At 45.2% G+C, this 12,500-nt stretch overlaps 1 protein-coding gene across 2 annotated transcripts in view; it reads left to right on the top strand.

Moving 5' to 3' along the window:
• Nucleotides 1-12,500, top strand: part of psda (pleckstrin and Sec7 domain containing a) — a 63,802-nt gene that overhangs the window by 39,220 nt on the left and 12,082 nt on the right. For both annotated transcript variants that reach the window (XM_034551825.1, XM_034551826.1), the window contains 5 exons: nt 1,338-1,529; nt 2,475-2,555; nt 2,916-3,028; nt 5,653-5,711; nt 8,081-8,170. In XM_034551825.1, the coding sequence (XP_034407716.1) occupies nt 1,338-1,529; nt 2,475-2,555; nt 2,916-3,028; nt 5,653-5,711; nt 8,081-8,170 (535 nt within the window). The remainder of the gene's footprint in view (nt 1-1,337; nt 1,530-2,474; nt 2,556-2,915; nt 3,029-5,652; nt 5,712-8,080; nt 8,171-12,500) is intronic.

The raw sequence follows: 12,500 nt of genomic DNA, 5'->3' as shown, positions 1-12,500 counted from the left end.
AGTGCAATAATAACATGTATACTAGTGCAATAATAACATGTATACTAGTGCAATAGTAACATGTATACTAGTGCAATAATAACATGTATACTAGTGCAATAATAACATGTATACTAGTGCAATAGTAACATGTATACTAGTGCAATAATAACATGTATACTAGTTCAATAATAACATGTATACTAGTGCAATAATAACATGTATACTAGTGCAATAATAACATGTATACTAGTGCAATAATAACATGTATACTAGTGCAACAATAACATGTATACTAGTGCAATAATAACATGTATACTAGTGCAATAATAACATGTATACTAGTGCAGTAATAACATGTATACTAGTGCAATAGTAACATGTATACTAGTGCAATAATAACATGTATACTAGTGCAATAATAACATGTATACTAGTGCAACAATAACATGTATACTAGTGCAATAATAACATGTATACTAGTGCAATAGTAACATGTATACTAGTGCAATAATAACATGTATACTAGTGCAATAGTAACATGTATACTAGTTCAATAATAACATGTATACTAGTGCAATAGTAACATGTATACTAGTTCAATAATAACATGTATACTAGTGCAATAGTAACATGTATACTAGTTCAATAATAACATGTATACTAGTGCAATAATAACATGTATACTAGTGCAACAATAACATGTATACTAGTGCAATAATAACATGTATACTAGTGCAATAATAACATGTATACTAGTGCAACAATAACATGTATACTAGTGCAATAATAACATGTATACTAGTGCAATAATAACATGTATACTAGTGCAATAATAACATGTATACTAGTGCAATAATAACATGTATACTATAAAAATACAGTATTTATTCATTTGGTATCATTTGTAACCTGTGTTGTTGTCTGTTAACGTGGTTTTGTTTCTTTGTTACACTGATGTGGACTAACACTTTTAATTTAGTTAAATTCATAATAATGACTAAGTCTTTCTATTCTTTTCTAATTCAGAGTAAATATAGTAAGATAAATAAATGCTGGACTGCACCAGATATCTATGATGTAATGATCAATAAGTATAATAACTGGTTCATTTGCGTAAAGGAGGAACACTGAGAACAGGAACCAGTAAACATCACTTTGGTTCTAACAAAAAAGGGACGTGTGTGTGTGTGTGTGTGTGTGTGTGTGTGTGTGTGTGTGTGTGTGTGTGTGTGTGTGTGTGTGTGTGTGTGTGTGTGTGTGTGTGTGTGTGTGTGTGTGTGTGTGTGTGTGTGTGTGTGTGTGTGTGTGTGTGTGTGTGTGTGTGTGTGTGTGTGTGTGTGTGTGTGTGAGACCAGGGAGCGTCCGGTGAACCGCCCCCCCGAGCTGCTGTACCCACAGACCGACGTGGCGGAGCGTCTGGCGCTCGCCGACGAGTCGCTGGTGAACGGCACAAAGGCCGACCTGCAGGCGGCCAAGCGGCTCGCCAAGCGGCTCTTCAGCCTGGACGGCTTCAGGAAGTCTGACGTGGCCCGACACCTCGGCAAGAAGTGAGTCCTCCTTCCTGTCCTCCTTCCTATCCTCCTTCCTATCCTCCCCCGTCCTCCTTCCTATCCTCCTTCCTATCCTCCTTCCTATCCTCCTTCCTATCCTCCCCCGTCCTCCTTCCTATCCTCCTTCCTGTCCTCCTCCTATCCTCCTCCCGTCCTCCTTCCTATCCTCCCGTCCTCCTTCCTATCCTCCTTCCTATCCTCCTCCCGTCCTCCTTCCTATCCTCCCCCCGTCCTCCTTCCTGTCCTCCCCCCGTCCTCCTTCCTATCCTCCCCGTCCTCCTTCCTATCCTCCCCCCGTCCTCCTTCCTATCCTCCCCGTCCTCCTTCCTGTCCTCCCTCCTATCCTCCTTCCTATCCTCCCCCCGTCCTCCTCCCCGTCCTCCCCCCGTCCTCCTTCCTATCCTCCCCGTCCTCCTTCCTATCCTCCCCCCGTCCTCCTTCCTATCCTCCTTCCTATCCTCCCCGTCCTCCTTCCTATCCTCCTTCCTATCCTCCCGTCCTCCTTCCTATCCTCCTCCCGTCCTCCTCCTATCCTCCTCCCGTCCTCCTTCCTATCCTCCCGTCCTCCTTCCTATCCTCCTTCCTATCCTCCTTCCTATCCTCCTTCCTATCCTCCTTCCTATCCTCCTCCCGTCCTCCTCCTATCCTCCTTCCCGTCCTCCTTCCCGTCCTCCTTCCTATCCTCCTTCCTATCCTCCTCCCGTCCTCCTTCCTATCCTCCTTCCTATCCTCCTTCCTATCCTCCTTCCTATCCTCCTCCCGTCCTCCTTCCTATCCTCCTTCCTATCCTCCTTCCTATCCTCCTTCCTATCCTCCTCCCGTCCTCCTCCTATCCTCCTCCCGTCCTCCTTCCTATCCTCCCGTCCTCCTTCCTATCCTCCTTCCTATCCTCCCGTCCTCCTTCCTATCCTCCTTCCTAATCCCTCCTTTTTGTGTCTGCAGCAATGACTTCAGTCAGATGGTGGCAGAAGAATATCTCAGTAACTTCAGCTTCAGTGGTCTGACCATCGATCAGGCGCTCAGGTGAGTCCAGTCCTCCAGCATGAGACCTGAACCATGAGACCTGAACCATGAGACCTGAACCATGAGACCTGAACCATGTCACCGTGAGACCTGAACCATGAGACCTGAACCATGAGACCTGAACCATGTCACTGTGAGACCTGGACCATGTCAGACTCTTTAAAGTAGAACAAAGTCGTGGATTAATTGTAACATAGAACATGTTTGGTATTAATTGATAATAATTCAAAACCATCAGAACTAAAAGAGAAAGTATCTGGTTCTGTGATTAAAAGGAACTACGATTCCCAGGGTGCATTTCACTAACCATCCAGCTGGTGGCTGAACTGTTGTTGTTGTTGTTGTTGTTTTGTGTCTCAGGACGTTTCTGAGTCAGTTTGCTCTGATGGGAGAAACTCAGGAGAGAGAGAGAGTCCTCGCTCAGTTCTCCAGGAGGTACAGACAGTGTAACCCCGAGAGAGTCCCCACTGAAGGTACCTGTCTGTCTGCCTGTCTGTCTCCCCCCGTCTCTAACCTGTCTCCCCCTGTCTCTAACCTGTCTCCCCCTGTCTCTAACCTGTCTCCCCCCCTGTTTCTAACCTGTCTCCCCCTGTTTCTAACCTGTCTCCCCCTGTTTCTAACCTGTCTCCCCCCTGTTTCTAACCTGTCTCCCCCTGTTTCTAACCTGTCTCTCCCCTGTCTCTAACCTGTCTCCCCCCTGTCTCTAACCTGTCTCTCCCTGTCTCTAACCTGTCTCCCCCCTGTTTCTAACCTGTCTCCCCCTGTTTCTAACCTGTCTCCCCCCTGTCTCTAACCTGTCTCCCCCCTGTCTCTAACCTGTCTCTCCCCCCTGTCTCTAACCTGTCTCTCCCTGTTTCTAACCTGTCTCCCCCCTGTTTCTAACCTGTCTCCCCCCTGTCTCTAACCTGTCTCCCCCTGTCTCTAACCTGTCTCCCCCTGTTTCTAACCTGTTTCTAACCTGTCTCTCCCCTGTTTCTAACCTGTCTCCCCCTGTCTCTAACCTGTCTCCCCCTGTTTCTAACCTGTCTCCCCCTGTTTCTAACCTGTTTCTAACCTGTCTCTCCCCTGTTTCTAACCTGTCTCTCCCTGTTTCTAACCTGTCTCCCCCTGTTTCTAACCTGTCTCCCCCCTGTTTCTAACCTGTCTCCCCCTGTTTCTAACCTGTCTCCCCCTGTTTCTAACCTGTTTCTAACCTGTCTCTCCCCTGTTTCTAACCTGTCTCTCCCTGTTTCTAACCTGTCTCCCCCTGTTTCTAACCTGTCTCCCCCCTGTTTCTAACCTGTCTCCCCCCTGTTTCTAACCTGTCTCCCCCTGTTTCTAACCTGTCTCCCCCCTGTCTCTAACCTGTCTCCCCCTGTCTCTAACCTGTCTCCCCCCTGTTTCTAACCTGTCTCCCCCCCTGTCTCTAACCTGTCTCCCCCCTGTCTCTAACCTGTCTCTCCCCCTGTCTCTAACCTGTCTCCCCCTGTTTCTAACCTGTCTCCCCCCTGTCTCTAACCTGTCTCCCCCTGTTTCTAACCTGTCTCCCCCCCTGTCTCTAACCTGTCTCCCCCCTGTCTCTAACCTGTCTCTCCCCCTGTCTCTAACCTGTCTCCCCCTGTTTCTAACCTGTCTCCCCCTGTTTCTAACCTGTCTCCCCCTGTCTCTAACCTGTCTCCCCCTGTCTCTAACCTGTCTCCCCCCTGTCTCTAACCTGTCTCCCCCTGTCTCTAACCTGTCTCCCCCTGTCTCTAACCTGTCTCCCCCCTGTCTCTAACCTGTCTCCCCCCTGTCTCTAACCTGTCTCCCCCTGTCTCTAACCTGTCTCCCCCTGTTTCTAACCTGTCTCCCCCCTGTTTCTAACCTGTCTCTCCCCTGTCTCTAACCTGTCTCCCCCCTGTTTCTAACCTGTCTCCCCCTGTTTCTAACCTGTTTCTAACCTGTCTCCCCCTGTTTCTAACCTGTCTCCCCCTGTCTCTAACCTGTCTCCCCCCCTGTTTCTAACCGGTCTCCCCCCTGTTTCTAACCTGTCTCCCCCTGTCTCTAACCTGTCTCTAACCTGTCTCCCCCTGTCTCTAACCTGTCTCCCCCTGTCTCTAACCTGTCTCCCCCTGTCTGTCTCCCCCTGTCTCTAACCTGTCTCCCCCTGTCTCTAACCTGTCTCCCCCTGTCTCTAACCTGTCTCCCCCCTGTCTCTAACCTGTCTCCCCCTGTCTCTAAACTGTCTCCCCCTGTTTCTAAACTGTCTCCCCCTGTTTCTAACCTGTCTCCCCCTGTCTCCCGTCTCTAACCTGTCTCCCCCCTGTCTCTAAACTGTCTCCCCCTGTTTCTAAACTGTCTCCCCCTGTCTCTAACCTGTCTCCCGTCTCTAACCTGTCTCCCCCTGTCTCTAACCTGTCTCTCCCCCTCTCTCTAACCTGTCTCTCCCCCTCTCTCTAACCTGTCTCCCGTCTCTAACCTGTCTCTCCCCCTGTCTCTAACCTGTCTCTCCCCCCTCTCTCTAACCTGTCTCCCGTCTCTAACCTGTCTCTCCCCCCTGTCTCTAACCTGTCTCTCCCCCTCTCTCTAACCTGTCTCCCGTCTCTAACCTGTCTCTCCCCCTCTCTCTAACCTGTCTCCCGTCTCTAACCTGTCTCTCCCCCCGTCTCTAACCTGTCTCTCCCCCTCTCTCTAACCTGTCTCCCGTCTCTAACCTGTCTCTCCCCCCTGTCTCTAACCTGTCTCTCCCCCTCTCTCTAACCTGTCTCTCCCCCTCTCTCTAACCTGTCTCTCCCCCTCTCTCTAACCTGTCTCCCGTCTCTAACCTGTCTCTCCCCCTCTCTCTAACCTGTCTCCTGTCTCTAACCTGTCTCTCTCCCCTGTCTCTAACCTGTCTCTCCCCCCTCTCTCTAACCTGTCTCCCGTCTCTAACCTGTCTCTCCCCCTCTCTCTAACCTGTCTCCCGTCTCTAACCTGTCTCTCCCCCTCTCTCTAACCTGTCTCCTGTCTCTAACCTGTCTCTCTCCCCTGTCTCTAACCTGTCTCTCCCCCTCTCTCTAACCTGTCTCCCGTCTCTAACCTGTCTCTCCCCCTCTCTCTAACCTGTCTCCCGTCTCTAACCTGTCTCTCTCCCCCTCAGACAGCGTCCACACTCTGACGTGTGCCGTCATGTTGCTGAACACGGACCTTCATGGGAACGTGAGTCTGATTCTCATCAACATTCAAGGTTCCTGGTGATCAGCTGATGTGAACAGGAACTCCTTATATGAGGTTCTGTTGTTCTAGACCTGAAGGAACCTCAGCTGAGCTCTTACGTAGATGAGAATATTATCTGTCAATATATTTAAATTTGACATCAACCTAAGTTGCTGATTGAAGGACCTCAGTATTCTTTTGAATGAAAAGTGCATTATTATTATTATTATTATTATTATTATAGTAGATGTGTGGGTCGTCTACATAGAAACAGCATTTGATAAACTTTCACACAGATTATATGATATATTATATTTGGAGAACGGCAGTGGTTCTAGTATGGAACCCTGGGGAACGCCTCATTGGGTTCTAACTGACAGCATGAAACCCAACCACATGAGAGCAGTTTAAGAACTGTTTTCATAACTATTGATATTATTATACATTGATTACACATGGCAGATATCCAGGGAACATGAATGTTTACATGTCGAATGGATTTACACATTGTTATTGACGCTGTCAAATTAAAAGTCTGATAATTGTCTTTTATTCATATTGTTCATACTGGTATGTTTGGGCTCCTTCCAGAGCTCTCTGGTGTGAACTCTGCCTAGCAACACGCTGAGCAGCACTTCTGACATTCAAAACCTTCCCTCAGTGGGATGTCAGCAGTATCGGCTTGGAGTACAAGTACAAGTACAAGTACAAGTACTGGTGGGTCAGTCAAATGATCCTCGCCAGGAAGGCGATGAAAAGTAGTCACTGAAGCTGAAAAAGTACATTAGTTACCTCTGAGGTGTAGTACAGTATAAAGTACTACATGTACCTCTGAGCTGTAGTACAGTATAAAGTACAACATGTACCTCTGAGCTGTAGTACAGTATAAAGTACATTAGTTACCTCTGAGATGTAGTACAGTATAAAGTACATTAGTTACCTCTGAGGTGTAGTACAGTATAAAGTACTACATGTACCTCTGAGATGTAGTACAGTGTAAAGTACTATATGTACCTCTGAGGTGTAGTACAGTATAAAGTACAACATGTACCTCTGAGATGTAGTACAGTATAAAGTACTACATGTACCTCTGAGCTGTAGTACAGTATAAAGTACTACATGTACCTCTGAGGTGTAGTACAGTATAAAGTACTACATGTACCTCTGAGCTGTAGTACAGTGTAAAGTACTATATGTACCTCTGAGCTGTAGTACAGTATAAAGTACAACATGTACCTCTGAGCTGTAGTACAGTGTAAAGTACTATATGTACCTCTGAGCTGTAGTACAGTATAAAGTACAACATGTACCTCTGAGCTGTAGTACAGTATAAAGTACAACATGTACCTCTGAGCTGTAGTACAGTATAAAGTACTATATGTACCTCTGAGCTGTAGTACAGTATAAAGTACTACATGTACCTCTGAGGTGTAGTACAGTATAAAGTACTACATGTACCTCTGAGATGTAGTACAGTATAAAGTACTACATGTACCTCTGAGATGTAGTACAGTATAAAGTACTACATGTACCTCTGAGCTGTAGTACAGTATAAAGTACTACATGTACCTCTGAGCTGTAGTACAGTATAAAGTACTACATGTACCTCTGAGATGTAGTACAGTATAAAGTACTACATGTACCTCTGAGCTGTAGTACAGTATAAAGTACATGTACCTCTGAGCTGTAGTACAGTATAAAGTACATGTACCTCTGAGCTGTAGTACAGTATAAAGTACAACATGTACCTCTGAGCTGTAGTACAGTATAAAGTACAACATGTACCTCTGAGCTGTAGTACAGTATAAAGTACAACATGTACCTCTGAGCTGTAGTACAGTATAAAGTACAACATGTACCTCTGAGATGTAGTACAGTATAAAGTACTACATGTACCTCTGAGGTGTAGTACAGTATAAAGTACATTAGTTACCTCTGAGATGTAGTACAGTATAAAGTACATGTACCTCTGAGCTGTAGTACAGTATAAAGTACTACATGTACCTCTGAGCTGTACTGTAAAGTGTTGTCGTGATGTATGAGGTACTTCTACACAGTCCGTGTATTACTACAGTAAAGTAAAGTACTGCTGTGGAGGTATTTTAGACCAACGATGAATTTAAATATGAATAAAACAGTTGAATTAAAGTTCTGCTGTGTTAGCGCCTCACCGCTAGGCGGCCTCCCATTGGCTCACGGACCTGGGGAATGGAATCATGGGAAACGTAGGATTTAGTGGTTGATACGGACTAAGAGGGTATCTGCTCCGATACACCCCGTTTTATTGTGTGTGTGTGTGTGTGTGTGTGTGTGTGTGTGTGTGTGTGTGTGTGTGTGTGTGTGTGTGTGTGTGTGTGTGTGTGTGTGTGTAGAATGTGGGGAAGAGGATGTCCTGCAGTCAGTTCATCACCAACCTGGAGGGTCTCAACGATGGAAAAGACTTCCCCAAAGATCTGCTGAAGGTACGGCTGACACACACACACACATCTAAACACACACACACACACACACATCTAAACACACACACACACACACATCTAAACACACACATCTAAACACACACACACATCTAAACACACACACACACATCTAAACACACACACACACATCTAAACACACACACATCTAAACACACACACACACACACATCTAAACACACACACACATCTAAACACACACACACATCTAAACACACACACACATCTAAACACACACACAGACACATCTAAACACAAACACACACACACACACATCTAAACACACACACACACATCTAAACACACACACACACACATCTAAACACACACACATCTAAACACACACACACATCTAAACACACACACATCTAAACACACACACACATCTAAACACACACACAGACACATCTAAACACAAACACACACACACACACATCTAAACACACACACACACATCTAAACACACACACATCTAAACACACACACACATCTAAACACACACACACACATCTAAACACACACATCTAAACACACACACACACATCTAAACACACACATCTAAACACACACACACACACACATCTAAACACACACACACATCTAAACACACACACACATCTAAACACACACACAGACACATCTAAACACAAACACACACACACACACATCTAAACACACACAACTCAGCTTATGATTGTCAGAGCAGAAGTGTGTGTGTGTGTGTGTGTGTGTGTGAGCAACTGACTGAGACAAAGATTAACAGTGAATGCAGATTTATTACTGAAGAACATTATTAATTAATTATACTCCGTAACAGTAAATTCTAGTTTTTTATATCATGACAAGCAACAATATGTCACCAATACATCCCATAATATATTCAGGAGAGACAGTAGAAGAAGAAGAGGGAGCGTATACGTCTCTGGTGACAACCTCTCAATCACCTTGTAGCCCCGCCCCTAAAGCGTCTCCTGCTTTATGGTCTGTTTGACTCTAAATTACCATAATTTACTAAATGAACATCATTCTGTATTGAAGAAAACTTGAAACTAGAGATTGAGACCAAAAACTAATGTTTACAATGTTTACTGAGGGAATAAATCAAGAGAACTAGAGTCATTTATATAGACTTCTATACAACCAGAGGAGTCGCCCCCTGGTGGTCAGGAGAGAGAATGCAGCTTTAACACATGAAGCATAGACTTCTATACAACCAGAGGAGTCGCCCCCTGGTGGTCAGGAGAGAGAATGCAGCTTTAACACATGAAGCATAGACTTCTATACAACCAGAGGAGTCTCCCCCTGGTGGTCAGGAGAGAGAATGCAGCTTTAACACATGAAGCATAGACTTCTATACAACCAGAGGAGTCGCCCCCTGGTGGTCAGTAGAGAGAATGCAGCTTTAACACATGAAGCATAGACTTCTATACAACCAGAGGAGTCGCCCCCTGGTGGTCAGGAGAGAGAATGTAGCTTTAACACATGAAGCATAGACTTCTATACAACCAGAGGACTCGCCCCCTGGTGGTCAGGAGAGAGAATGCAGCTTTAACACATGAAGCATAGACTTCTATACAACCAGAGGAGTCACCCCCTGGTGGTCAGTAGAGAGAATGCAGCTTTAACACATGAAGCATAGACTTCTATACAACCAGAGGACTCGCCCCCTGGTGGTCAGGAGAGAGAATGCAGCTTTAACACATGAAGCATAGACCTCTATACAACCAGAGGAGTCACCCCCTGGTGGTCAGTAGAGAGAATGCAGCTTTAACACATGAAGCATAGACTTCTATACAACCAGAGGACTCGCCCCCTGGTGGTCAGGAGAGAGAATGCAGCTTTAACACATGAAGCATAGACCTCTATACAACCAGAGGAGTCACCCCCTGGTGGTCAGTAGAGAGAATGCAGCTTTAACACATGAAGCATAGACTTCTATACAACCAGAGGAGTCGCCCCCTGGTGGTCAGGAGAGAGAATGTAGCTTTAACACATGAAGCATAGACTTCTATACAACCAGAGGACTCGCCCCCTGGTGGTCAGGAGAGAGAATGCAGCTTTAACACATGAAGCATAGACTTCTATACAACCAGAGGAGTCGCCCCCTGGTGGTCAGGAGAGAGAATGCAGCTTTAACACATGAAGCATAGACTTCTATACAACCAGAGGAGTCGCCCCCTGGTGGTCAGGAGAGAGAATGCAGCTTTAACACATAAAGCATAGACTTCTATACAACCAGAGGAGTCGCCCCCTGGTGGTCAGGAGAGAGAATGCAGCTTTAACACATGAAGCACAGACTTCTATACAACCAGAGGAGTCGCCCCCTGGTGGTCAGGAGAGAGAATGCAGCTTTAACACATGAAGCATAGACTTCTATACAACCAGAGGAGTCTCCCCCTGGTGGTCAGGAGAGAGAATGCAGCTTTAACACATGAAGCATAGACTTCTATACAACCAGAGGAGTCGCCCCCTGGTGGTCAGTAGAGAGAATGCAGCTTTAACACATGAAGCATAGACTTCTATACAACCAGAGGAGTCGCCCCCTGGTGGTCAGGAGAGAGAATGCAGCTTTAACACATGAAGCATAGACTTCTATACAACCAGAGGAGTCGCCCCCTGGTGGTCAGTAGAGAGAATGCAGCTTTAACACATGAAGCATAGACTTCTATACAACCAGAGGAGTTGCCCCCTGGTGGTCAGGAGAGAGAATGCAGCTTTAACACATGAAGCATAGACTTCTATACAACCAGAGGAGTCGCCCCCTGGTGGTCAGGAGAGAGAATGCAGCTTTAACACATGAAGCATAGACTTCTATACAACCAGAGGAGTCGCCCCCTGGTGGTCAGGAGAGAGAATGCAGCTTTAACACATGAAGCATAGACTTCTATACAACCAGAGGAGTCGCCCCCTGGTGGTCAGGAGAGAGAATGCAGCTTTAACACATGAAGCATAGACTTCTATACAACCAGAGGAGTCGCCCCCTGGTGGTCAGGAGAGAGAATGCAGCTTTAACACATGAAGCACAGACTTATATACAACCAGAGGAGTCCCTGGGTCTCGCGCACCAGCAACCAGCAGGCGGGTCTTCCTGTTCCGCTGCTCCATTGGTTGTCGCGCTAGCCTCAGCACATGTTGCTAACGGCGTACGGCTAACAGTGTCCAGGAGGAACTCCTGCTCGTGAACTTTGGTTCCACATGGAGTGACTGATGATGACGATGAGAAACTTTAGAAGTCTGTTTGTTGAATCTGCAGTTTAAAGCGAGGCAATACATTTGACATCTGCTTGAACAAACAAACAAAAACACAAACACGCTGAGACCATTCAGAGTGTGTTTGTGTTTATTTGCTAATTAACTTTTTAAACCTCTGATCCTTCAGTCTTATGTTTGAAGTATATAAAATATTAAAACATGGAAGAAACATTTAAATAGAAAGGAAAAGAATATAAAAATATTGAATATAGGTGAATTTTAACGTGAAATATAATGTTCAGAAATAAATAAAATTTTAAAACATAAAACTCCTAAAAAGGTAGAAAATAAAAAAATTTAAATGATTAAAGAATAATTATACAATTTACTAAAATATAATATAAATGAATAAAGAATTTTAAATATATATAGAGGAAAAATATAGAATATTAAAATGTATAAAAATGCTAAAAGTACACAAATATGGGCAAGATGATGTAAAATATTAAATATAATTTGCATGGATTGATTTTCCTTGAATATAATATTATTCTCAATGATTTTCATATTTGGGGTCTTTTTCTGTAGAACGTCTCAGTTTCATTTACATTCAGCTCTGTGAGTCCTCCGTGATTGACAGCTCAGAGGAGAGCAGGGGGGGGGCGGGCCGAAGCTCCCATCCCTGCGCTCCTATTGGCTGCTGCTGCAGAGAGAAAATGCGCATTGAGAGAGCGAGGGAAAAAAGAGAGAGAGACGGGGGAGAGATGAGGAGGAGGGCGAGCGTCGCTCTTCAACAGTTCAGTCTCAGCAGAGAGGAGGAGAAACGAAGAGGAGAAACGAAGAGGAGGAGAAATAAACCAAGAGGAGAAACGTAGAGGAGGAGAAATAAACCAAGAGGAGAAACGTAGAGGAGGAGAAATAAACCAAGAGGAGAAACGTAGAGGAGGAGAAATAAACCAAGAGGAGGAGGAATAAACCAAGAGGAGAAACGAAGAGGAGGAGAAATAAACGAAGAGGAGGAGAAATAAACGAAGAGGAGGAGGAATAAACGAAGAGGAGGAGGAATAAACGAAGAGGAGGAGGAATAAACGAAGAGGAGGAGAAATAAACGAAGGAGGAGAAA

This window comes from Cyclopterus lumpus, chromosome 15, assembly GCF_009769545.1.
Source record: "Cyclopterus lumpus isolate fCycLum1 chromosome 15, fCycLum1.pri, whole genome shotgun sequence".
In the NCBI taxonomy this organism is placed as follows: domain Eukaryota; kingdom Metazoa; phylum Chordata; class Actinopteri; order Perciformes; family Cyclopteridae; genus Cyclopterus; species Cyclopterus lumpus.
Note: the sequence above shows the minus strand (reverse complement) of the source record. Positions and strands in the feature narration are given on the sequence as shown.